General features: G+C 42.3%; 2 protein-coding genes across 4 annotated transcripts; both read right to left on the reverse strand.

Annotated features, from left to right (window-relative positions):
- Positions 1-527: 527 nt before the first annotated feature.
- LOC145224985 (solute carrier family 35 member E3-like) lies at positions 528-3,929 on the reverse strand. 3 transcript variants are annotated; one of them, XM_080091626.1, is made up of 7 exons: positions 3,752-3,927; positions 3,527-3,640; positions 3,077-3,281; positions 2,426-2,623; positions 2,213-2,323; positions 1,717-1,875; positions 528-1,445 (listed from the first exon to the last, which is right to left on the reverse strand). In XM_080091626.1, the coding sequence occupies exons 1-7, from the start codon at positions 3,805-3,807 to the stop codon at positions 1,128-1,130; spliced, it is 1,161 nt and encodes a 386-aa protein (XP_079947752.1). In that variant the 5' UTR covers positions 3,808-3,927; the 3' UTR covers positions 528-1,127. The 3 variants fall into 3 exon arrangements, with proteins under 3 accessions (XP_079947752.1, XP_079947754.1, XP_079947755.1); XM_080091628.1 differs by having other exon boundaries at positions 3,527-3,590; positions 3,752-3,818; XM_080091629.1 differs by lacking the exon at positions 1,717-1,875 and having other exon boundaries at positions 3,752-3,929.
- An 8,396-nt stretch (positions 3,930-12,325) lies between these two features.
- On the reverse strand, positions 12,326-25,441 carry LOC145223300 (uncharacterized). Its single transcript, XM_080089709.1, has 6 exons — positions 23,673-25,441; positions 17,435-17,658; positions 14,389-17,128; positions 13,878-13,987; positions 13,435-13,534; positions 12,326-13,361 (listed from the first exon to the last, which is right to left on the reverse strand). Exons 1-6 carry the CDS (start codon positions 24,684-24,686, stop codon positions 12,612-12,614), a joined length of 4,938 nt encoding a protein of 1,645 aa, XP_079945835.1. The 5' UTR covers positions 24,687-25,441; the 3' UTR covers positions 12,326-12,611.
- Positions 25,442-26,928: the final 1,487 nt, after the last annotated feature.

Raw genomic sequence — 26,928 nt, forward strand, 5'->3', positions numbered from 1 at the left:
TATATGGGACTTGTGTGGTTCGATACAAGCCTCGTTTCAGTTGTCAGGCTATACTTACTACAGCGCAATGTAAAAGCAAGTTGGTGTTACTGAGAAGAATACTTCGTCTAAAAATGTCAGCCTATGTACCGACGAAGCTTCGCAAAAACCCATACATGACTATTGAGGAAGATGTGTTCTTTGAAGATGACAAATTTAACGACACTTACTATGACTTGAACATAGAAGGCCACGCCATGACAACAACAGCTGGTACAACAGGACAGTCAGTAAATACAGGTGATAGCATCAGTCGTAGGTTGCTGGTACAACGTACCGAAAGTGTATCTTCTGCTTACTCAAAGAAAGTAGTTTGGAAATATAAACTGTCAGTTATTGTCCTGGCAATTGCGTTGGTGGCTGCTCTTGGTGTATGTGGAGTTTGCTTGGCAGTTATTAAAGATCTTAATGCTACAAATGAGAATCTTGTAAAGGTCTGCCATTCCAGTAAGTCTTTTGGATTTATGTTCGTTTTTTTTACGAAATACTTCAACCGTTTCAATTCTTTATTACATAATCATATTTATGTAACAAAACTATGAAGAAGATACAAAGCGAAATAACGTGATGTGAATATTCACAAAACCATCATACAAAGTTTTAACAAACAAAGCACGAACGTGGTGGTGTTTATTTGTAGATAAATACTAACTTATTAGTTTTAAAAATTTCCACCATTTTTTAGATTCAAGCAACATCCAATCTGGCGAAACACTGCTGAAAATGTTTAAAGGCCACCAAATCTGACATTGTACAAAGTAAAATCACATATCCAGCCTTTCTGTGAACGACATAGGCACCAAGATGTAAAAAATACCAAAAAAAATTGAAAAAATATACTTAAGTTATATGTTGATTACTGCATATACGCGGACATGAATAAGCTTAATTATACCGTTTTATATGGTCTGTGCTATTATGTTTTATTTTTTTACACAATTTTACTTTTCACTAGATATTTCGTAAAGTGATGAAATGAATTTATTGCATAGCAAACACAAACTTGAAGAAACGTGACTGTTAGTTTTTTTACTGCAAGTTAATACTATGGAACGTACTAGGCTATATGTGCAAACTATCGTTGCTATTTATATTGTATCCTTTCGTTGTGAATTTCCCGACTGCCTTTCATCATCTGAATATATTTTCTTTCGGCTTTCTTGGTCGGCACTACTTTCTTCATTCTTCAAAAACGTATAAACAAAGGTGCCCAGAAGGGTAATTGCTGTTCCCACTGCTTGCAGAGGCGTCATTAATTCCCCGAATACAGCGTAGCTTCCCCAAATGACGAGACAGATTTTGAGTTTGCAAAACACGGCATATGTTATCACCGATGTTCGACGAACGATGTAGAACACCGAAAGGTTGACGGCCAAGGCCAGTAAACCAGAAACCAAAAAGAGCTCCTGTAAGAAGAGAAACGTTTTTAAAGGTCAACCTGCTACCATAAAATCATGGTTGATATTATGTAATTGAAAAGAAGGAACATTTAACATAATTTTGCATCAGGGATGTATTCGATATTTCTGAAAGAAAGTTTCGGACCGCAGCCCGCGCTTTTTAGGCCCCTGCCACAAAAGTTCAGATGCACATTATTCCATTGTATTTTTAGAGCAACAATTCGCTATATCATTTTATTTTTATTGTTACTTTTTCATTTTGAAACAAAGATCTTACAAGTTTGGTGTTTTCAAGTAATGTTGTCCAAAACTCAATCAAAGGTCCCGTTTCGTAAGACAGGCTGATAATCAGTAGGAAACATGCTGATATAAGAGATTGATAAAACAGCAGTTGCATAGGTGACAATGCAAGTTCTTCTTGCTTCGTTCCAACCCACTGTCAACAGAAACTCGAATTTAACCCTTAATTTATATTTAGCATGTAAGGCACATTCGAGTTATCAGGGTCACCTATAAACTGTTACCTATTAATTTGGTGCCGTATGTCAATATAAAATTAAACCTACAAACTCCTAAATAAAAAAAAACTGTAGTTCAGAACGAACTGTTTGTAAACTTTGGAAACGATTGTAGGTACGTACAAATTTTTATAAAGGTTGAGGCCAGAATTTGTGTTTATTTTCATACTTATGAGTGGGCCTTTTAATAGCTTCAGGTATACGTTATAGACACAAATATTACATGTGTATGTATAGATAGATGTGTATTCTTACCGTGTAGTAGAAAGACGCCGCAACAACCGCAATAAGTCCAAAAACTCCACCAACAAAGTTCACCTGAACGTCAGTAAAGTAGTTCAAAGTAATTCCAGCCACAATTACAACCTGAAATACATAAAGATTGATGCAATTGCTAAATATGACTCTTAAATATTAAGCTTTAAAATTTAAAAAGTTGGTGATGTGCGGCACTCGTTATTAACTCACCAGAGTAATTTGAACTTTTTTGCTGAACTTTTTCCCATACAGCTTTACTTGTAGGAAGAACATCAACGGATCGGAAAGGCACTTGATCAACTGATACGTTCCCACAGTGTTGTACTTTAGCGAGAAATTCGAAAACACGACAAACGAGCAAAAAGCGACACACAATGGCAAGACGTTCCATAGACGAACCCGTTTTACCTTGTAGAATAAAAGCCCACTGTTAAAAAGATTCCAAGTAAAATCTGTCATAAGCACGTCATATTTGGAATCGATTGATGGGTTCTCGCGTAGCTTTGACTTTTGTGCGTGCAACACATTTGGCAAGCCTCAACGTTCGTCGGTGTTGTTCAATAAACGCAGTTTTTACAAATTGGTAATAAACCCACAAACAAACAATCTTTAAACAATTACTCTTTCAGCAGTTCCATTAAAAAGCAGCCGACGAAACAATGTTTTATTCTGTTTGAATTTTTCTCTTTAAGACTGCTGGTCGTTTAGGAGAAAATAAAGACATTTGGAAAAAAATTGGATCTTACATTACAAAAAATGCATTATTATCCAATTCTCTCAAAACGTTCACAGATGTTTCTAGATGACGCTTCATAAAATGCCAACACTTTTTATTTGAGCTGCAGATAACAATAAACTCACCTGAAATACTCCACATGAAGCTAATATCAGTAATCCTGAAAAGGTGCAAAGGAACTGAAATCCAGCGAGAAACGTTGGTGGCAATCCTTTTGATGAGTATAAGGACTTGTTGGTGAGAACTATTGCAATGCTGCTTACGAAGTTGACAACCAACACCAACAATGTAACCAGCTTACGGGCGGTCATTGCTTCTTCGCTAACAACACTGCAAGGAAACAAACTTTGACCAATGACAAACAAACTATGCAATCTGATGTGAACAGGATACACACGAGGTAATAATGATGTTCTCATTGTAGATGAATCAATATGTTTAAAAACCTGTTGGGGCCTCTATGCCTATAAACACTGCTCTCTATAAGAAGCGTTTTGCGTGATACTATAATATATTCGTTTTGTGTTGATTAACCATCAAAAAAAAGATCAGTCAAAGAAAAGTGAAGACTTTACCTTGTAAGGTTTTCGGTTTCAAGTGTTGTCTTATCTTCTTGCATTGAACTCTTTGGTAACAAATCTGAAGGTAAAGTTGTTATCCCTGATTGATTAACATCTGGTATATTTGCACTGAATTGAAATGAAACATATTTTAAAAGGCATAATAAATGTCTTACTTAAAAAATAAAAAGACAAAAATAGCACTTAACATATAGATCGACAATTAGTAACAAAACTTACTTATGTGTAGGTACACTCTTGTCCGGAAACATCAACTGAGAAGGAAGGTTAGCCATGCTTTTTTAAGTTGACTTATCTACTGTTAACAATCTGTATCGAGTATTTAAACTGTATAAATATCACAACAGAAGACAATCTGCAAAACTAATGTCAAACTTGTTAGTTTTTTCATTGTTCAAGCAAATCGTATTTTAATCAACAAAACCGTTTCGGCGATAATGTAACATATTTAGCTACATTCAAACTGGCAAAGATGCGATGGAAACACAACTGTATGGAATCTCAGTTTTGTATTCCGATTGCCTGGGGCGCTTTTCTTTTATGTGTAAGGGTTGCAGCCTATCGGTGTCTTGTGGAGTGCTGGTTTATGACTTTAAAAACAGGTTGCGCTGGAAAAAGAAGTATCTGCAGGTTTGCATCTACTGTACAGTGCATTTACTCTAGACCAGCGGTTCCCAAACTGGGGTCCGCGGACCTTTTGGGGTCCGTGAAGCAATTTTGCGGGGTCCGCGAAAAGGTTGACGTACCTCTGGAGTCTTATTTGGCGTCAATTTGTGTCACTGAATAGGTTTAAATCAAAGTACAATTAGAGATCCACTGCCTCCATTACTATACAATAGATAACCTTTGTTGCATGACAACTGCAATTGTTTGCGCACTATCGTAATGTTTTCTGTCTTGTCTGTGATGTCACAAACCGTCTTTGGATCGTTGTTATGTGTAATTTTGCATACCTAATAAGCTAAAATTCTGTAAATCAACTTTCGTATTGCTAAAATACACCTTCAGGCTTAAGGTCCGCGAGTCCTCGAATAATGGCAAAGTGACCGTTTTGAAAAAAACGATGAAAAAGTTTGAAAACCACTAAGTTAGAAAGTTGTTACATTAAAAAGAATCGTGACTGCACTAGTGTACTAAAAGTGTGTGGTTTTGCATTTTTTCTATAGCATTCTTTGATTTTTATAGGGCCGCGAAATATCAAAATAATTGCAAAGGGTCCACCAGGCAAATTTGTTAGAAAAGTTTGGGAACCGCTGCTCTAGAGTCTAGACTATTTTTTTTTTTTTTTTTTTCATTTACTCTAGACTAGATGAACCACCACCTTTGCCGCAAATGGCCTGCCCTCCATCGAGTAAAGCGTGGACCAGCAAATTAGTGCTTAAACCAGTGGTTCCCAACCTTTTTTCTTTTAAGGCGCATTTTAGAAAAAACAAAAATTATTTGGCGCACTTCGAACATTTGAATAATTTTTTTAGCTGACAAAGGCACTAACTATGAGGTCATAAAGCCGCTATACAGGCCACTTTCATAGTTAAATAGCCTAGTTGAACATCTCAGAGACGTGGAGCATGTTGGCCTAGTGGTCTAAGCACCTGGTACTACTACTTCACTTGATTGATTTGACATCTGGCGGCGCACCACTGTGCCGCGGCGCATAGTTTGGGAACCACTGGCTTAAACCAACCGTTTTGGTACACTTCTTTCTTTGCTATTTCGGAACTTTTAATTCTTCTCCTATTGGACAAGATCGCCAACCTATAACTGACATATTCAACCCTAAACCACATCTCTGATTTCGTGCCAGAAGAAAAAAAAATGGAAAAAAACACAATCGCAACATGCTGAAATACACCAAGGTTTAATGATGTTAAGTATCAACTGCAAGCTAAACTTCTTTGAGCGAATTACTTTATCTCGCGAACCGTGTTTAAGATATCGCGTGCAGCTCACTTAGGCAGCTATACCTTCTGCTTCGGAAACTGTTCAAATTTGTCAGACAACGGATACAGCCGTAACCAAATTGGTCCTATTATAGCAGCCATGTTACCTAGTTATTAACAATAGAAACAATGCTTATTATTACCGACAATAGCGCGGTTCCTAAACCGTCTTTCTGCTGGCGCAATACCCCGCACGTATTGCACATAATCGCGTTAATTGTTGGTGTTGATTGCAAGTCCATCAATAAATGTAAACAAATACGTCGCCAACCACGTGATAAACAAGTTTAACGTTTGTGAACTAAATTATCAGAATACAGGCCTATCCGTGTTTTTTTTACATGCCTTCACTGCAAAGAAAACGCCTGAATAGTCAACCGAAAGAAATTCTTCCCAACGCATATTTGTTACTTCACACACGGTATACCTCAACAGTTGGAGCAGAACGCCTACGAAACTTGACCTGTTGGACCCGCTAAGAACTTAAACTTATTATGTGTCACATACAATTTACTGCGTAAATCAGGGGTCTCCAACAAGCAGACGAAAAAAAATAAAATGTTGTCAAATATGACCAACTTTTTTGTTTTACTCACCCGTCGAGTGTACAAAGGAAAAGTAATGAAACTTTAACTCACCCACAGGCGCCGACATTTTTTTTCTATGCCATGTTATGTGACGTCACAAAGTGACGTCATGAAATACCAAACTCATTTTCTGACGCTACATATGGTAAGACTACGTCGAAGCTTGTGGTATATGAGCTTTAAACAATGCGATTCTACAGGTAGGTCCATCTGCTGCTCTTGCAAATTAACGCATGTTTGTGTGCGGTTGCACCTCATTGCACTTTACAAAAATGTGTCCCACTCGCCGAAATCGGCGGGGAGGCGGAATAGTGGAGATAATAAGGTTCAGCCAGGACATCACCAACGCAAATTAAATACTTTGCCGTACGTTGTATGTATTGTTATGTCATATCAAAATTGTTTACCATCTTTAATAACTATCGCGATAAAAACCCTTTTCTACACAACACAGCGAAAGCAAATTAATCTCACCACGTAGCATTGAATGTCCTGGTTTCTCCTGACGCTGATTTTTATTTCTTTGTTTAACACGTATTGTTACACAAATACTAACAAACAGGTGTTATTACACACGCTGCGAAATGGCGTCTATCGAATTGCATGTTACCCTGCTTGCAGTCAGTTTGTCTCTTTGAGACTTCACGTTTCATCATAGTATACTCCAGTGGCTCTCAAACTTTTTCAACATTTTTTCAAAACGGTCCCTTTGCCATTATATCGGGAGCTTGCAGTCCTTAAGCCTGAATGTGTATTTTAGCAACACGAAAGTTGATTTGCAGAATTTTAGCTAGTTATGCAAAATTATGCATTATAATAATCCAAAGACAGTTTGTGACATCACAGACAAGCAAAAAAAACCATTACGATTTTTTTTAGTTGTCATGGAACAAATGCTATTGTTTAGCAATGGAGGCAGCTAATCTCTAATTTTACTTTGATTTAAACTTATTCAGTGGCACAAACGGACGCTAAATAAGATTATGGAAGTACTTCAACATTTTCGCGGTCCCCACAAAATTCCTTCACGGACCCCTAAGGCAGTGGTTCTCAAACTGTGCGTCGCGACGCCCTGGTGCGTCGTTTCAATTTTCCAAGGGCGTCGCAGAATATTTCCGTTTCGTGGCTGAACTCAGTTTATCTCATAAAAAATGAGGTTTCAGTGCGGTTGACGTATATCTACGTCCAAATGCTTTTTGCGCAGAGTGCGGATTGACGTAAATTTACCTCAAAAGTTTTTGAGCAAAAATGTGGCTGTCCGTCAATGTACGTCGAGACCAAACAGTACAAGCAGCAAGTGCGTGTTAGGCGCGTGTCTGGGGCGACGCTTGAAGGGCATTAAACTTGATTATGTGAACGGAGTCTTGCTTCATAACAATGTAACAAAGGCGACTTTTCTAGCAAAGGCTTGAGGTAGGTATAACGTATAATTGTTAGCAAAGTTTGAAGTAGTTATTGTGCATGAGTTGCAGCAGTAAATTTTTGTGCATCAGTTTATATTGTGCGTAAGTTGAAACATTACTTTCATTGTAATTCGTTATTGATGCTGTTGAGGCCTTGCAGCAGACAAGACAATGCAATTGTGCGCAACAATTGAAACAATTAACAAAAGCCCGCACGTGATTGCCGGGTGCACTGAAAGTGTTGAGTGCAGTTTTATAACTTTGTCGAAAAACAGTTCGCCTAAAATTGTTCTCTAAGTGCTGTTTAATAGATTTAAATTAACTGTTTATTGATAAGTTTCCTCATTAACTTTTATTTGCTGGTGCGTCGCAAGTCCAGAAAACTTTTCCAGAGGCGTCGCAACAAAACAAAGTTTGAGAACCACTGCCCTAAGGGACCGCGGACCTCAGTTTAAGAACCACTGGTATACTCACATGATAGTCCAGCTCCTATTTTCCTCCCGTTTATTTTATTATCCTGCGCATGACGACTGACGACTGACACTGCAAGTCGCCTGAAGTTTTGTTTCATGTGTGTTACATCGCCATTGTACATATTACTATATTTTCTATGTTTCCCGCCAGTAACCCCAAGTCACTTGCAAAGCATAATGTTGTGCAACCTGGTGGCATTATCTATCACACAATCGGTGCTTATGCTGTCATAACCTTGGGATTGTTTTACTGAAGACACGTCTTGTAAGCGTGGCTACCTCGTGTTTATTAGCGACTGAATTTTGTAGAGCCAGCATGCTTTATTAATTGACTGGTTGTGTTTGTTTCTTCGGTAACGTATAGGAAATTTTGTGCTAACTAAACTGTTGCCGGTTGTCCAATGCTAGGGTTGCCATATTTTATGATACACAATCCCTGACAAAATACATTTGCGTTAACACAGTGGTTCTCAAACTTTTTCATTATTTTTTCTAAACGACCCCTTTGCCATTATTTCGAGGGCTCGCGGTCCTTAAGCCTGAATGTGTATTTTAGAAAAACGAAAGTTGATTGCAGGATTTTAGATTTTTAGCTATATTTGTGCAAAATTGCCCATAACAATGATCCAAATCTAACATCACAGACAAGACAAAAACATTACAGTTGTGCGCGAACAATTGCATTTTTGTTAGTTGTCATGCAATAAAGCCTATTGTTTAGCAATGGAGACGGTCGATTCTCACTTTCATTTTGATTTAAACTTATTCAGTTGCACAAACTGACGCCAAATAAGAATATAGAATTACCTCCACCTTTTCGCGGTCCCCGCAAAATTGCCTCACGGACCCATAAAGGACCCCGGACCCTAGTTTGAGAACCGCTGCGTTAATCATTTTGCGATCCAAACACTTCTATTACGGAATAAATTTTGAATAATCGAAAGTCACACGGACAGCGACACGAGAAAACGGTAGATACGATACTCTGTTCCTTGCCAATTAACTTTCTGCGTTGTCTTCTGTTTAGTTAAGTTTATTAGGCTAAGCTCACTACTCTTACTATCCTTAAAACAATAAGCACATATACAGGAGTCGCCAACCTTTTCCACTCTAAAAACCGTTCGGACCAATTTCACATAGAAAAAAACAAAACACTGGGAGTCACCTTTTTAAATTTGAAATAAAATGCCGCTGTGAAAACGTTTTTCTGTCCCACGACATTCGACTTTATGTTGTTAGTTAGTTCCTTGCATATTAGATACACAGTTCAAGCAAATAGCATCGAATACTGTGTTTTCTTGAGACGCGGATTTTTTTTTTACTTAACGCGTATTGTTAGACAACTAGTAACAAACAGATATTGTTACGCGCGCACAAACACTGCACTTCGAAACAGTTAGCTTGTGCGTTAACCTGCGCGCCGCCAGTTTACCTCTTTACGCTTCATGGTATAGACGCGATTGTAGCTAACTACTGGAAACTTTTTTCGTTGGTACATTAATTTCATAGCATATATTTTGTTCTCTTAAATTCCTGACTTTTAAGCACATTTTATCATTTCTCCCTGACGCAGATTTAAACACTAAATTCCCTGACATGTCAGGGAAAATCCTGACGTATGGCAACCCTATCCAATGCGCAAATTAAGCATTTCTGAACCTTGAATTCCATCGTCGTCAGCCAACGTGTTGTTGCTGTGAATAACTGTATTTTTTCGGTAAGCCTATAGTTGCTTGAAGTCTCGCAGTTCGTTACTATTGTGTTTTGATGATATTAATTGAATTTGCTTTGCATTTGCAGAACTTGAAATCTACTGATCGCTTTGGATGTTACTGTGACTCTGGTCCTTCCTATAATAGTTCGGTAAGAGTCGACTGTAGGCTACTGGTAATTTCTCGTCTGTTTCCTTAACTCATGGGTCGCCAACCAGCGGCACCGGAGCCGCATGAGGCTCTTTGATGCCTCTAATGCAGCTCAGTTTTTGAATTCACCAAATGTTGTACATTTGATAACAAATTATGTAACGATTATGCCAAACACAAAGGTCGAATATGAAAATTGCAGTGCAATAGCATGACTGTACTCGCTCGTTCTATTTACCTGCAACCAGTGGTGGGATTTAATTTTTTTGTCAGCCGGTTCTATCACAAAATTCATATTTTTCAGCCGGTTCTGTTACAAAAAGTCCATTGACAGTAACCACTAATGCTAACCGGTTCGCTGATCTCATAATATTTCGTGAGACGGTTCTATGGAACCGGTGTGAACCGGCTGAATCCCATCACTGCCTGTAACCCCGTCTATATCACCAAACATGAAGTCCGAAAGAGGCAAACTGGCGGCGCGCAGGTTGACACGCAATATGAGACAATATTATTTTTTGTTTGCAGTGTGTGCGCGCGCGCGTAACAATAGCTGTTTGTTAATAGTTATGTAACAAACATGTTAAACAAAGAAATAAAAATCAGCGAAAACAGAACATTCAACGCTACATGTACATGGGGAGAGAAATTTGCTTTCTCTGCTGACGAGACTGTTTACCAGTGTGTCTAATATACGGTAGAGCTACTAACACTGAGCTTCACCTTTGGCCCGACCTGAGAACTTCTGGTAGGTGGCGCAACAGAGCATAGGCGTTTATGGTGCTGTTACAGCAATTTGGGTTTATGGTAAGAATAATTGCTGAGTCAGCACCATAAACGCCTATGCTCTTTTGCGCCACCTACCAGAAGTTCTCAGGTCGGGCCAAAGGTGAAGCTCAGTGTTAGTAGCTCTACCCTAATATACAATGAGACATTGGGGAGCAACAAAAAGTGTCATGAGACATAAAAACGTTTTACGCAGTGGCATTTCATTTCAAATTTCAAAACGGCTTTGTGGCTCCCAGTGTTTTTACTATGTGAAATTGGTCCGAGTGGTTCTTTGGGTAGTCAAGGCTGGCAACCACATGCCTAGCCCTAGACATTATAACAATCGTTTTATACGTTTCAAGTACATTTACAACGTGTCTATTTACGCCAGGGGTCTCCAACTCAAAATTTGTCCAGGGCCAATTATCGAACTGCTTTGAATCCGCGGGCCATCCACGGCCCAAAATGTCGATGCTTTTAAAGACATTGATACTGCACCACTTTAATGGCACTATAGGTCAGCTCTTTCCAAACTATAGTGTTTGGTTATTTAGTGGTTGAGGGCGCTATTTTCGTTGGCCTCCAAATGGCCATGTCTTTACAATCTTACTGGCGTGTTGATCAAGGTTTCGTTATATCACACGTAACAATCAAAGAAATCGTTTGCGCATAATTTCATATCTTAGTTTTGTCTGTGTATCACAAACCTCTCTTAGATCAGTAATATGCGTAACCAAGCAAATAATATTTAGGTGAAATGAATCCTAAAAGCTTTACTGGTAAAAAGTGAAAATTACTTTTAGCAGCTTAAGATTTCGTTTTGCTCAAGTGTTTAATTGGCTTTAGCATTGAATTTATCTTGAATTGCGATTCCAATTCTACGACCGCGAGCCAAAAAAATCTAAAGGAAAATTACAAAACGTTTGTTGCTTGTTGGTTTGGAAACCACTGTCCTAGGCATCTGAACCAACCTATGCGGCCTACTCAGTGTCAATAAGTTGGCTAGCCTTCATAAACGTAACGTTTATCATCCATAGGCTAAACCTATACAGTAAACTCAAAGAACTAAACCAGGGGTGCATAGCCTTTTTGCTATAACGGTTGCATCGCAGATTTTAATTTCACCAACGACCACCAATTGCCTGCTTGCTTGTGTCTTAAAATTACCAATGTAAAGAAATGAGTATACATAGATGTATATACCACCTAGAATCCTAGAATAAATACTATCCAGAAACCTAGAACAAATACTAACTTGATCCACAGATTGAGCTAAACCAGCGGTTCTTAAACTGGGGTCCGTGGTCCTTTAGGGGTCCGTGAAGCAATTTTGCAGGCCCGCGACAAGGTTGACGGACTTCTATAATCTTATTTGGCGTCCGCTTAGGCCACTTTCGCATTGTTTGCACACAATAGGCGTACAAAAAGTCTAATGTATATGGCTACTAGGCTGGTAGTACTCTTTTCAGTTCAACAAAATGTGTTTGGATCAGTTTGAAAATCAAAATATTTGGCAAAAGAGTATTTATGTACGTCACGGTCGCCAGTACATATATTTTGATATACATGTTCACGGCCGCACAAACTCGTCTATAGAGTCGCAGGTTGTTCACCCCTGAACTAAACGGATTCTAAAGTTGACGCTTTAATGATCAGACTAAGTTTGCATTATTTCATTATAATACTGTATCACAAAGGTTGATTTTTTTAGTGATAAATTATATCGGTGTGACTCACTGCCATACACTGAAGGTAAACGCTTTAAGCAAAGTTACATTTAATTGCGCACGGGCAGTTACCAGCAATAAAGGGTAGAATAAGTCGAAGAAAAAAGAAAACAAAAAGGCAAACAACAATTAAGGTGAATTCAACAGGTCAGCAACGAAGAAAGGAACAACAATAATTGCGATGTGTCTCCAGCACACGATAAATATGCACATTGTTATTTAAAAACCTGTCCACGCTTTATGGGTGGAAAGAACTCATCAAACCGGCTGGTTTGATGTACTAAAGTGCGCTTTCGCCTTATAAGACTCAAATGAATCGTTACACATACGTGTAGTGGTCTTTGCGCAAGGGGACTTTTTTCGACAAAGAAATTTTATCATCGGCAATGCGGTTGACATCCATGTCATCTTTCACTCGATTTGCCTGGGCGGCCTGAAGGAACTTGGTTTTATTGCGTGGAGCCCGAAAGGAACTGCGCAGTTTCTGCAAGGGCGAGCGGGTAGTAGTCACATGTGAGGCTGCTGCTGCGGCGAGAAACCGCTCCATGACTTCGGAGTCTGCGTTGCCATGGCGAATCGGGTCGCCACTGGGCAAAGCTGGACTGCTACCGTGTTTAGTGTCTTTGCCTCCTTTTTGTGATGCAGCAGTTTTGGCATCGTTCTTATTGCCCTTTTTAGTCCATTTACTTTCCTTGGGTGGTTTTGAATCGGTTTTGACCTTTTTACTGCTGGCGCTGGATTCCTTGGGCTTTGGCTCCGGGTTGGATTTCGATTTAGAGGATTTTCCGTTCAGTATGGTTTCGTGCTTTTTGCTTTTCCCACCAGCCGAAGTCGACCTTGATCGATCGGTCGCAGGCTTGGTGATGACCATGTCGCGTTTTCCCTCTGCAGTTGCACTTCGAGTTGGTTTTTCGCGCTTTACCATAAAACTGGCACGAAGAAACGCAACGGTTGATTTGTGGCCGCGAGAAGGTGACGGAAGCTCAGGGGCGACATCTTGTGCACTTAATGCTTTGTCGCGTGACACCGAGCGATCGCGCTCTGAAGCAGCTGCTAGATTGGTCCGTGACTGCACAATACGAAATGTGAGATAAATCGTATTTCAGTAATGCGCTAGCTAGTAAAACTGCATTTGAACTTACGCGAGTAACAGCGTCCGCGCTCCTTACGGTTTCGTAATCGTGACTCTCAGTTTTTTTGTTTGAACGGGAAGGACCACTGGAGGATCGCTGCTTAGAGGACCTTTAAATCAAAGTACAAATATTATTATTCACACACAGCATGTGTGTAATTTGGTTTATGCGTTGAATAAAATGCACTTTTTGGTTTCGGTATGAAATTCCACAGCCAAGGTCAAAGCGAACGGGGCCCAGCACATGTCTGTGTGTGGCCCCGGTGCTTACAGGGACTCGCACGAAATCACACCCAAGTTTAAAGTACAACAAATCCGTGCGATAGAAACATAAACAAAATACCGCGGCGGTCGTTCCGCGACGACTTCCCTGTTTAAACATGGGCATTTATCACAGGGGTTTATAGACCCTCGTTTCCGGACAGTTTGAGTCGGACTACGGTGAATTCTTACCTCACAAACGGCTGCTGCTGCTGAGGCTGCTGTTGACTGGCCGCAACTCTTTCACTGCGGGATCTGTTACCCTTGTTACTTGACATAGACGAGGAGGCCGAACCCGATACCTGCACGCAAACAAAGCGTCACTTTGCAAAACAGACATCAGGTACAAAATCAATAGACATGAGGGCAGAATTGGAATGGGGAGTGGGGCCGCCACCCGCGATCATGTGCGCAAGACTGACGATTAATGACGAGGGTGATGATATGTCGGTAAAAAAAAACCAAAAACCAGCTGAGTGAGTCATTTTCAGATAACACGCACGCGCTGACCTGTGCCTTTGGAACACTTGCATTCAAACCCACATTCCATTGGGTATACATACGATCAATCCTAACAGGCTAAGGTTTAAGGTTTAGTCGTTATCCGTAAGTGATAGTTAAATTGTATCCCAGTAATTAGGTAAATTAAGGTCAGTTTGAGCATGGTTAAAACTTAAGTTTGATCGTGTGGCATTTTACATACCTGACTGGATGACTTTGTGTTTCCCGCGTCTTCGTGGGCGAGGTAACCGCCAGTGCGCAGGGCACTGATCACGTGTTTGATGTTGTCCGAGCGATTATAACGCACTGGTTGGTTTTCGAGGTCGTGTTTGTTAGATCGGTTTGCCGAAGACGACCGGGTTCGATCCGACGAAGCAGGTCTTCTGCGATCCTCGACGCGATCATACGAGTTACTGGCGTGTTTGTTAGGTTTTGCCTGCTGGTACGACTGATTGGGTGCATTCTCAATTGGTTGTTGATTGTACAAACTGTAACTGGTTACATGAGCTTGTTCAGCAGATATTACTGATTCGAGATGGTCAGGTTTGCGTTGCGACCTAAGCGACGTCCTTCGCTGCAAGCCTGTATTCTGGTAGTTCTCGCTATCAGCTGATTGGTTGTTGGGCGCAAGGATTTCAGCCAATACTTTGCCGCGATTTGACACAGCCGCCATTGGCAACGAGATGCGTCTTTTAACCTCAGGTTCAGGGCAAAAAGGAACGTCGTATCGATCTGTTATTGGGGAAGGTTTGTCTTGCAGGGATCGAAGACTCGACGAGAGAACTGGCGTGAATGCTGAACCTGCACTTGGCGAAATTTTCACTCCAGCGACACCATTTGACTGACCCGAACCTCTGTCACAAGACATGCCCAAAAGGGCAGGTTTAGGGCGAATCAAGTTGTTTTGAAACAAGGCGGTCGGTCTTTTGGAAGATTGTGCCAAAAGTTCCAACTCCGAATACAAACTGGCCTCTGAACCTGCGACAGATGGAGGCTTGGAAGCGACAAGAGGAGGGGAGTGAGGAGGTGGAGGAGGGGGAGGAGGAAGGGGCAGTGAGCCATGGCACGAAGTATATATCACGTGCGCGCCACGCTTGACTTGTGGCGAAGTCGATAACAGCGGTTCTGCAGCGGCACTTTGATTTTTATCTTCTTGTTGGTTTAAGGGCGTTTGATTTGGCGCTTCTACCTTGCTTGGTTCGAAGCTTGGTTTGTTCGCAACTTGCTTAGGAATTGATGAAACCGATGTGGAAAGGCCTGTGGATGTTGGAGACTGGACCGTCAATAAGTTGGATGTTGAGGACGAGATGCAATCCCTGTCGGCGACTTTTCTTTCCTCTGGTGTGTCGTTGAGAAGGTTAGTTAGACTTGTTGAGGAGTCCTTAAAATCGTAAATCTGAAATTCAGTCATCATCCGCATCGACCTTCGTCGTACAACCGACAATTCGCTATCGTCCTCAACACGTTGACCAGACTTCAGTTTGGCATTGGAATGCTCCAAAACTGCAGCGAACTTTTCCTTCAGTGCCTGTTTCGTGTTGTTTACCTTGCGCAGTTTGACGTCTTCGCCCACAATCTTTGCTTGCTCCCGATGCTGGGACGAGATTGCACTAATTCCTAGTTTAACTCGCTTTTGAACTGCTGTTGCAACACCCGGACCTGCCGGCGCTCCGCAGTTCTGTTTGATGACGGTCAGACACTGCGGCTGGGCTGACTTTGAACTTTTCTGCTCATCTGTTGCTTGGGCAGACCGTTTGTCGCAGTCAACCGCGTAAACTTGAGTCAGAGAAGTTGAAATCCTCATTGCATCGGCTTCAGCGATAGTTTGACAATCTGTAATTTGAACCTGTGCCTTGCTGACTACAAGCGACTCTGTGTAGACTCGTCTCGAATCCTTGCACAACTGATTTTGCTCGCTCCCAACTATAACACCATGCCCCTTGCTGCTGTCCTTTGATAATGCGCTTCGCGGTTTTGGCACCGGCCTCGCCGCTTTCGACACTTCTTCGTTGGTCTCACTTGACGTCGATAGCTTGCTGGAATTTGAAGCACGGGGTTTGGGCCGAACGGTCTCAGCTATTTCTGGCGTTTCCTTTCCGGCCTCCAGGCTGTCCAAAGATGACAGGGTGTCCCGCGATTTTAGCTTTTGCTTCACTGGCCGGACAAACGATTCCAAGTGTTTGCTTGTAAGGAAGGTACTGTCCTGTCCAACCGCGCCTTGAAGAAACACTTCTGCGCAACAATTCTCTTTGCCTGTGCGCGCCTTGGGACAAACCTGGTCAACTGTTTCCTGCGCTTCTTCGCTCGCCGCCCTTGCAGTGGCGGAAAGTTTTTCGCAGTCAATAGAAGACTCGACGGGCGATTCATTGATAGGAGAAGCGGGCGTCACAACCTGTGAGGTGAGGTCACGGCCCCTTTCTCTTGGGGTGGTTATTGATGACCCCTGGTATCCAGAATCAATACTGCATTCGCTCACATGCAAAGCCGCGTTTGAGTGACTTAACACTGGCAGGATGCGCAAATTTTCTCCGCCTACTTTGTTTGTGTGTCTGCTGACCAATCGGTACGCGTGGGACTCGTGCTGCTGCTTGGCGGAAACACCAATCGACGGAGTGTGTGGGAGTGACATCGTCGATAATTGGTTATCCCTCGGCGAGAAGTTCTTTTCGGAGTTAAGAGCGGACGCAAATGAATCTGAATTAGGTCGTTCGTTAGATTTCGCCTTTTTCGGGGACGACTTTTCACTTTTGTCCACAAGCCTTTCCAACGCGATTTTATCGTCCGAGTGATCGCGAAGTGGAAATGCTTTGCAATTGTCAATGGGTATTGAGTTGCTTTGCCGAACCTCGATATCTGTTTGCGCTTGATTCGTAGGCGTCGGTGACAAAGACGAAATTTCCATTTGTTCTCGTTCATTGGCAGAGACGGGAGACTCGGACGACCTGCGGCACAAAACAAGCGCGTCATAAGATTTCTGTTGTTGTTAAAAACACGCTCAGACTGACGATTTCATTCACAACACGTGATTGACAGACACAATACAAGGCGAGCACCATTAACGGCACTTTGTGGTTGGATAAGATTTTGTTGCGCCTTTGCAGCGAGCGTCGAATGCTATGTGAATTGCTATTTTAAAGCCTGTGGTCATGGTACTCAAACAAGTGAACAAACAGACTTATCAGGAAATTGGTAATCTCAAGCGCAGGCGGCGCGTAAAGCAAGGCAAAATAGCAAGAAGGCATTTTTACCTTAGATCCGGAAACACGGTTTCGCGCAATGGCATTTCCAGTTCACCGATGATACACTGCGATGGTGACACGTAGTCGGTACGGTTGTCATCATCTGCGCAAACAGGAACCTGGCGGAATACTGAGTCTTCCTCTGGATGGCCAATACCGCTAAGGGCGGCCAAGTCTCTGAACATTTTCTCCATCTGCTGCTTAAACGTCATTGTCGTGGCCCGAAGTTCCAACTGCAAACAAAAAAACAATTACTCGGTGTTTAAGGTCGTAAAGGGGTAAATTGCAATGAAAATGGTGGATAATGTCCTATTTTGAATCGATTTGGGAACTATCGGAGCGTGGAAATTGATACAGATGTCAAAAGCAACATTTCTGTCAATGTTTGTGTCACTCTACCAAACTAAGTGAAAAAGGTAAAATAAACTTTGATTAGAAGTCTATGACCAAAATTGGCGATCAAGTCCAAGAATTTAACCACGATGATACAAGGGCCGTGACGCGGTTGGCTCGGGCGGTTCTGGACAACAATAGAGTTCAGTTTCACAACAAGGATTATTCCCCATTCAAAGTCGCCCAACCAGGCGCCCCGCACGAAATGATGGATCAAACGCAAAACCCTAAACGCCCGTTTCTCAGCTAAAATAATTAGCTATCCCCCTTTTCAAAACAACCAACTCGGCTTCCCACATCAATCTATACATGCACATGACTAATTTCCTATTGGTCGAATCGTAACGATCTGTGAAGAAATCGCCATAGCTCAGTGAAGATAGAGATAAATGCAATTACAGAGAGGAGAACAATTGTTTTTAAATCGCATTACGCGATTGACCGCGTCTTGATCTGCATGGCCATAATAAAAATGCCGTTGGGACCAGCCGGGTTCGCGACACTTATTATGCCCACATAAAGCGGCCCGCATTCAAATTGCATGTTGTTGCTTAGTTGTGTGATGTTGAATCTTGGTTGTTCTTATCTGCCTGTAATTGGTAGGTTTACGCACTGGACACAAATGCTGCTGCGAACAGCTGCACCGACTTGAAAGGCCCCGAATTGTGGGGCTTCATTGTGACGTCATTTTACGCTCGGTTTAACTTTGAGTAACAGTCTGTGGTTTGCGTCAAAATCCAGGCGAAAAGTAAAACGAAACGATTCGGAGGTAGTTTGCCCAAAAAACGGCACAATTGTTTACACGATAACAGGATCTAAATTTGTCGGGTAATCATTTGTGCAATCATTGTTTTTACTAGAGATTGCATGCGAAACCTATCGACTGGTTTGTTCTAAACGATTCTTACAAACGGCCCTTTGTCAACAAACTTCGGCGTGACAAATCAATATTTGTTGTCCGAAACAGATTGCCTGACTCAACACAACAGGAAATGCCATACAAATTAACTCAATACGACCTTGGTGCGAAGTCGAAGGCCGAAAGCTTTTGCGTGTGGGGTTTCGACGAGTTATGACGTAAGCTCGTGCGTTTAGGGAAAGTATAAACAACATGAAATGTGGCGGTTTTGTGCGACTTACAGTGAAGCAGCAAGTGTTATGGGCTGTCCGTAGAACTTTTGATTTACTAAAACGGGGTGGTAAAGGTCGTCATCGACAGTCAACCGAGAAGCTGAAGGCAAACAATCCACGAAAAATGACGCAATTGCATCCGCGTCGCAGTTTTGAATCGAACTCTCAAGTGTGCGGTCGTGCCACACCTTCACATGGCCAACGGAACGCAAAAATGATTATTCACGACAAGACATAAAAATAGACGGCCAAAATCGCATACTTTTCGCCAATTAAATATGATTTGGCGATAATTCGGATGTACCTCTTACCTTTAGGCGTTACGTCAACTGTTTGTTACAGTATGTTTTTGTCGTTTAAGGCATAGCCACATTAACGCGAAAATGCTGACCTTAGCCTATCGTCTCATAATTAATTATTATTATTGAAAGGAGGCGTTACATCACAAAAACTAAGCACCTGAAAACTGAGTGGCGGCGTGAAACTACCTGTAACAACACTTAACGTAACAAGTTTTCGGCATTTGATCACATTGACAAGCAGAAGTGTCGTGGTGCGATTCTTCTCAACGGACAATAAATCGACCAATTAAAAAACGCGTGTCCATCATGATCATTACATCGGTTAATATTGGATAACACAAAGTAGGCCTATTGTAAGTTTAATATTTCAAAGCATTATGGTTCCCCGCTTGGGCTTTTCAATTTTGGAATTAAGTATAGCAACCTCTGTGCGTTTTATAAGTTCGGTGAAAACATGATTCAAAGTAGTATGAAAATGGGCGATGCTGCTGGTCTGCAATCTACATGTTTCCCATTGTTCCAAAAAAGGATTTTTTCAAGTAGCGTTTTCCCAGGAAACCGCCGCATTTTGTGTGGGCACAACTGATCTTTGTGTGTTTTCGCCTAGTGCCGATTTAAAAGTGGACCATTACGAAACTGTTTTGTTTGGGTCAGGAAGCCCTCGTCGACCGCCCGAGCCATGCGCGATATTTCATCCACTGGAATGTGGATCACTTTTCATCCGACCCTAGCAAAACAAGGAATATGCCCACGCCGAGATGTGTTGTGTTTTCGGGTAGCAAACCGCGTGAAAATGTGATTGTAAGTCATGTAAGGAAATTTGGGCTGGCTTGATCGTGCATAGCAGCACAGCTAAAGTTAACAAAGCCCTGTCTTTATGACATGGGCGGGGAAACGCACGAGCTGCACTTAACATCGTTCAGCAGTTCGGTTTGGCGAAAGCGGCAATTACGGGCAAGACGCCCGTCGCCGAAAATTATCACGTACGAGCTGTAATTGTGAAAACATTTCGGGATGATATTTGGTAAAAGTGTGCGGCGATAATCCGACAAGAAACGACACCAGAAACACTGTCCAGCAAGCGATCTCTGAAGTGTGTTTTTAAGCGACTGCTGCATAGCTGATGTGTGAGAGACGATGCGGGGCGGTCGTAATGAACGGGTGCAAATCTCTGATACAAAATAGTTGCGAGGAATCAGGACGATTAAGGCGGCAACTCGCGGTCATGTGCTTAAGCTTCTAGTCCTTCCGACCGGCAATTAACGCGCACCACTTCAAGGAACGACACCGTTGGAGAAAATAGCCGCAAAAACCAACAATGGTCCTCTTTTGCGGCAAACTACCATCAAGAAGGTTCAATCCACTTCTTGCTGACATGCAAGCTACAAAGACAGCGGTACCTCGTTGGTTGGCGCTTTGTTGTCCCATGCAACGCCAGTTTCCGCTCACCTTCACCACAAAACTGTTTCTGTGTTCTATTTGCTTTTTTATGGTTTCTTGGGAGTGACAGGTAGGCTGTGAGTAGGGAATGCAAGATGAAAAGGTATCGCATTACACCATAAAGTGTACATCAGTTGGAACGCCATGTACACGATACGCACCATTAGCTCCGAGAGTGTATTGGTTAAACGTTGTCAGACACTCGTCCAGGTTACAAAGGGTCACACAAATGTAAGACATTTAACTCCGGCATATAACACTCAGCAATGGGCGTAAAACGGTGATTCACAAATGTCATGACTTGCGTGCAAATGCAATCTAAATCAGGAAGACGACCTTTCCATATTTAATCCGATAAAACAACGCGGTTATGGTTAACTTGAAAGCACTTGGCGCAAATACCGTTTGTCACTGGCTCTATTGGGTAATTGGAGCCAATCGGTCAGCTTTCATCTTGCGCGGAGGCAAACGCTTTCCCTAACGAGGACCTTACGGATCTAGACATAAACATGAGGCAGCAGTACCGGCGTAGCAACTGGCGCAGGACGGAGACAGTACCCCGGGCTCCTGTCAACGCGTTAAACCTGGGATCAGAGGTCGGAAAAGCGAGCGCTTGACGAACATTGATCAATATCTGGAGACTTCGACAAACAACCTAAAGTGGCGTCGGTCAGCGCTTCGGCTGTATCTTGACGCACCGTTTTGGCGATGTGGGCGATCATGAACCTGGCAATTTCGCACAGGTTTACAAATTCTTGGCAAACGCACTCACATGAAGACACATTTTGTATCCGGTTGCTTCCATCAGAACTTGTTTCAAATTAGATCAAAACTACCAAAGTGCACAATCTGTATCATTCAAAATCGCCCAAATGCTCCCAGTCGGAGTCGGAATCTATGTCAGATGACTTTGTTTTGGAAAGAAGTTCAAGCAGTAGTTTCAGTCGTTTAAGGCGCTGCGAGCATGTTTTCTGTGGTTTTGGCAACAACGACCGTCGTAATCACAATGTTGCCTTTGTTCCTCGACGAGAACCGACCTCAAGAAACGAGGTCACAAACTCGGAGCAACAGAATTCTAAACACCTGTGATCTGCCAGAACAACTTGGTTTTGAACAGAAAAGGAAAAAAAAACGTAATTTGCAGGCACGCCCAGCAAAAAATATTCGACTAAATTCTCACATTGATTGATGCAAGAATGTTTAATTTGAAACCTTTTTGCACCATACAAATTATTCGGATAGCAAGGTAATTTGGATAATTGTTGGTATGCCACGAATTAAATGAGGGGTTGCTAAAGTAAGGCCACTTTGCCATGACTCACATAATATCACAGTTTTCAATTTAAATTTATTAATCCCCGCTCTTCAGTCATGCCAAAATTCTCATAAAAACGTGCAAGATTTCGCCAATAAATAGTGAAAAAAGCTTGTTGCCTGACACGCATGACGTCTGCCGGGGCAGATCAATGCCTGAAGCAGACAGCGATATGTGGCAAAGGGGCCTCGCAACCGAACATGGGTCTAGGTAATGTGAACGCACCGGAAACACACGCGAGGCTCCCACAACACGATACCGTGCCCCCCGAAAACCAACAAGTATCTCGCAGGAAACAGGTCGGGTGGGTTCTTCAGCAAGACGCTCAACCCGGTCATGGGTGACCGAACTCGTGACGAGCGGTCGGGAGCTCTAAGGACTTTGTTGTTCAGTGCCACAGAAGCGGCGAAAATGTCATATTTAACACTTAACGCAGGCGCGGGGATTGAACGTTTTTTTGAAAACGTAGGTCGTTTGGGCAAAAAGCGCATTCTGGTATTAATACCGCCCCTCGTGTGGGCAGGGAATGGGGGCAAAGTGGGAGGGCTAAGGTGATTTACAAAGACCGGCACTTGTGGACAGGAAACAACGCATTCCGAAGCTGTGAAAAGTCGCGATGGGTCGTCATCATGGGCTTCGCGAGACTCGAGATCGCATGTCTGACCGATGGGAATGGCAACATCTTGACACACGTTACGTGACAACAGTATCGCGTGGGTTTGCTACAAAGCGTAACGCCGCCTATGATTTTGTTTGGTGTCGATTTGGTGAAACCCGCGACAAGAAAAATTGCCTGAATCACCCCCTCGTAAATATACGTTTCCCGCATGTTCCGAAAATATGTCATTTCTTAACACCATGTTTAAGCGTAGAGTTTGTAATTACCGATATATTGGGGTTGGCTATGGACCACTTGCTTCAAACATGTCAATTTAAGACAGTTTTTCAGAGGACAGACAACTGGTAAATTGTTTGTTTTGCGACAAATCGCCAAGTTCAACGGGAGAGCTGCCCCATAAAGGGCTTTGTTTAGTAAGACGAGGTCGACGTGCTCGAGCTAACGTCATGCATATTTTGCATCAGTTCGAGCAGAAACAAATAAGCCGGTAAGGTCACCTCTCACGTCAGCTTTGAACTTGAAGTCATCAGTGCCAGACATTGTGATAGAGTTTCACGTTGACTACAAGCTCTGCATATTTCTTACATTTTAGGTTTTGACTCACAAGCCAAAAGTTTTTAAAAAGTCACCAAGGCATAAATTACGGGCAAGTTGGGCCTAATTAAAATGGGGCTTATTGACACCACTTCAACTATACCACTAAGTGAAATGTTTCAACTAAGACTGAGTCGGCGTCACCGGCGGTCTATGTAGTAATAGCCCAGACAACATTAGGCTTTCACTATTATTGTTCCTCGTGGGTATCATCTTTCTATTTACCGTGGCCAATTAGATGGGAAAGTGTTTACAGGCCTTATTTCTGTTTGGTGTCGAGCCTAATGGATGGGCACTGATGTCGGCACACAATTTTAGCAACACGGTCGAGCCATTGGACAAACAAATTTGGCTCCGTATTCTCCGGATTTTGGCAACATTGTGGCCAGGTGGTATTGAAATACGAAGGTAACTTCTAGCTGATAAACGATATAATAACATAGGATTGCTCACCATTTCCTCACGAAGTATTTGAATTTGTCCATTAATCGCTGCCACGACAGATGCCTTTGTTGCAGTTTTCTTTTTGGAATGCTGTTTTCGTTTTGCTGGATCAACTATATCTGTTCCGGACTGCGGGCCCTCTGAAAGTTGCGTATATTCGTGTTCTTTCTTAACATGTTGGTGCAGGGGTGGTGCTGGTGGCATCTCGTGCACTGGTGCAAAGGGCTTCAACGGGTAAAAGCCACTCGAGTTCATTTCGTTCGGCGTTTCTGCTTGGGTGTGCGAAACGCTGAAGGACTCGGACGATTTTGTGTCGAGTGCCCGTGCTTCAACTTCTTTGCAATGTTCAATGGCATATTCAAGTTCACTCAGATTGGTAACTGACGATCTTGGGTGCTCAGACTTGCTTCGTTCGTCGCTTTGGCACATGTATGGATATGGATCCGCGTCCTTGGCAATGTTTACATCACAAGGGGATAGATGCGATTGCGGCATACCAACCCGTGTATTGCAGTAGTTTTGTGATGTTTGAGCCGCACTGAACGTGGTACATAGCGGGTAATTTTCATACGTGTCCATGCCGTTGTAACAATCGGTTTTCGTGACGTTGTTATATGCTGGTGGCGAATCGCGCCATCCCGACTGCACATCAAGAGCGAGATAGAAATTACCGCTGCCATTGTTGACGTTCTCGCGTAATTGATTTGCGACTGGATGGTACAATTCGACGTCTTCTTTGAACTGGGCAGGTCTGCCAAGTGGCGCCGACAGATTTGCCGCAAACGTCCCCACATTGACGTAATTGTGGCTGACGTCACGTCTGCTCTTGTTACTCGAGAACATCGGGGCTTGATGGTGTTCGTTCGAGTAGGTGACGGAATCACAACCAGCTGCGCTATTGTTCAAGCTATAGCTGTTGCAATATCGATAACCATCCTTTACGTAAAAGTTGCCGTTGTCCAAATGCTGCTGCCCGTGACTGTTTGCCGCCAGGGCGAACTCTCTGTATTTGGCTGCAGGCATTCTTGCAGCGAAGCGAAGCAGTAAATATTATTGCACTGACGGGTTAGCTCAACGCTTGAAAACAACTGAACAGTTGACGGATTAAAACGAGGCCCGTTTTAAAAAAAATAGCTTACGTACCTAAAACCAAACGCCACTGTGTACATCTCATACATATTTTATCAATGAATTAAATGTGCTTATTGCCTGTTCGTGCTTTACATAATTAATGCCCTCGTCTGCTTGCAGCACGGAAGAAAATTGCCTTGGAAACCATTAATTGCTGCCTTTAAACACGCCCTGTTTGACACGCTATGCAATTGAAACGGCCACTCAAATCGCTGAACGTAATTTTAAGTGCGCAACCCAACAATTCCAGCACCGAAAAAGTGCTCTAAAACTGACCTACTATGAATGCCAAAGTGGAATGAACGTCGCTGTTCAGTTAATCGATTTTCAAAAATAATTTTATTTTCGAATTCCGACAGTCCCACTCTCTGACACAAGACGTGCCCAAGGCTGACCTGTCTTCAAAGTGAGGGAACTATCGATCGCCGCTGAGCCGATTTAATCGTGTTCGTAAACGTCAAATGGGTCGATGTTGGCTAAGAAAGGTGCACTTTGTTTAAACTGACACAATTTATAAACTACACCTTGCTTTCCCAACAAAAAGCTAATCTAAATACGTTTTAAAAGTTTGATATCAGTCATGTCACAAAGCACGGACCATCAGCTACGCTTCATTTACCTTTCGCCCGGCATCACATTCGCTCGTCTGTTTCTCAGCAGAGATTGTGTCTGGCGATTGCGTTCGCTCGCGCCTTTTTCGTTGGCAATCGAATCTCTGCGAAACGTCAGAGACCTGCGATTGGCCCAAAAGCGCGAGATTCTATTGTGCTTCGAAAGCGAGCGGCTCGGTTGAGCACCACTTTGCGCCGTGACGTAAAACGCGTGAAGAAATTGGATAATGCAGTTTCTAATCTTGTTGCCCGAGTTTTACACAAAACCACAGTCAAATTTTTGCAGTGGCCAGCTCACATCATTATTTTATGTTCATTGCTTATCAAACAAAACTGATTGCCATAGCAAAGAATTTGCATGGTCAGCAGAAAGGTGTTTGCTATCTGTTGACGTGTCGAAAAAATACCAACTTAATAGTAATTAACTTATACTTTTCCAAGTACCATCAAATGTTTTTCTATATTTTTACAAATATTGACACAAATTTATCGAAGAAATTTGGCGCCTAAAGCCCGTTTAATCTGGTGTACTTTTGTCAAATAAATCAATTTTGCATTCGATTTTCTTCTGATGTGGTTGTTGATCAACCCGCGGAAACATTAAAGCTCTTGAAAAAGCATGCAGATCACCTTCACTGTGACCTGAGTGCAGAAATCCCAAATGAAAACTGTGAAACGGCGTCATTAGATCAAGTGGCTTAAACTGCAAGATCAAAGCGTCTATAGCGGATCAGTAAATCGCCCACCTACGACGCTACAGTTTGTTTGATGCTAACAATTATCAGGATGTATCAATGGCGCCGCCGTAGCGCCCTTTGTTTTGAAAAGCGCCACCCACCGTTAAAGGCTACTGTTGGTTTGTTACCGAACAAATACAGGGTAAACTTGGGGATGGATAAATCAGCAGCGTACACGACTGCTACTTATATTTATGTAGTGCCCTGAAAGTTTTTGCGAACCATGAAAGTCAGCAGTGTGTAATTAAAGTATTTAAATGTTATCTTGTACGTATCAACGACAAAATCCATTACTTGCATTGCTTTGGCTACTGCAGATGTAATGATGGATGTAGAAGTTCTATAATGTATTTAGCAAATCTGAATCAGACAATATACGTGTTTGCGTTGTGTATTAGATTGTGAAAACAAAATGATTTAGTGGATACAAAGATTATAGTTCGCCCCTGGACAAAGTCATTAGAGGATATACACGTAATTGTTATTTCAACAAGTTACCAACAGCATGTAAAACATTAAAGATTAAATGCATGTTGTACAACACGTTTATGTAATCTCTAACATAACAGCATGTCTTGTTTTGACATACAGTGGTTGCCGCCTTACCCTTATCACGTGACTAAGCCCGAGTCACAACATTCGCGGTATTTAATCCGGTATGCGATCAAATTCGAAGCGTGGGTTTTGTCCGTCAGTGCACCGACCCGCTAAGGTTTGCATGCAAGCTTGATAGGAAACCGAACACGCTATGGTTGTGCTGAAATCCCTGCAAGAAGCAGAAAGCTG

Source organism: Phallusia mammillata, chromosome 4, assembly GCF_965637545.1.
Source record: "Phallusia mammillata chromosome 4, kaPhaMamm4.hap1.1, whole genome shotgun sequence".
Classification (NCBI taxonomy): Eukaryota; Metazoa; Chordata; class Ascidiacea; order Phlebobranchia; family Ascidiidae; genus Phallusia; species Phallusia mammillata.

Coding starts and splice junctions, on each gene's coding strand:
- LOC145224985 (XM_080091626.1), bottom strand. CDS start 3,807: ATGGCTAACCTTCCTTCTCAGTTGATGTTTCCGGACAAGAGTGTACCT. Junction 3,282..3,526: donor GAAACCGAAAACCTTACAAG/GTAAAGTCTTCA, acceptor GTTTCCTTGCAG/TGTTGTTAGCGAAGAAGCAA. Junction 2,624..3,076: donor CTTCATGTGGAGTATTTCAG/GTGAGTTTATTG, acceptor TTATTCTACAAG/GTAAAACGGGTTCGTCTATG.
- LOC145223300 (XM_080089709.1), bottom strand. CDS start 24,686: ATGCCTGCAGCCAAATACAGAGAGTTCGCCCTGGCGGCAAACAGTCAC. Junction 17,129..17,434: donor ACCGTGTTTCCGGATCTAAG/GTAAAAATGCCT, acceptor TTTGTGCCGCAG/GTCGTCCGAGTCTCCCGTCT. Junction 13,535..13,877: donor CAGCAGCAGCCGTTTGTGAG/GTAAGAATTCAC, acceptor TTTGATTTAAAG/GTCCTCTAAGCAGCGATCCT.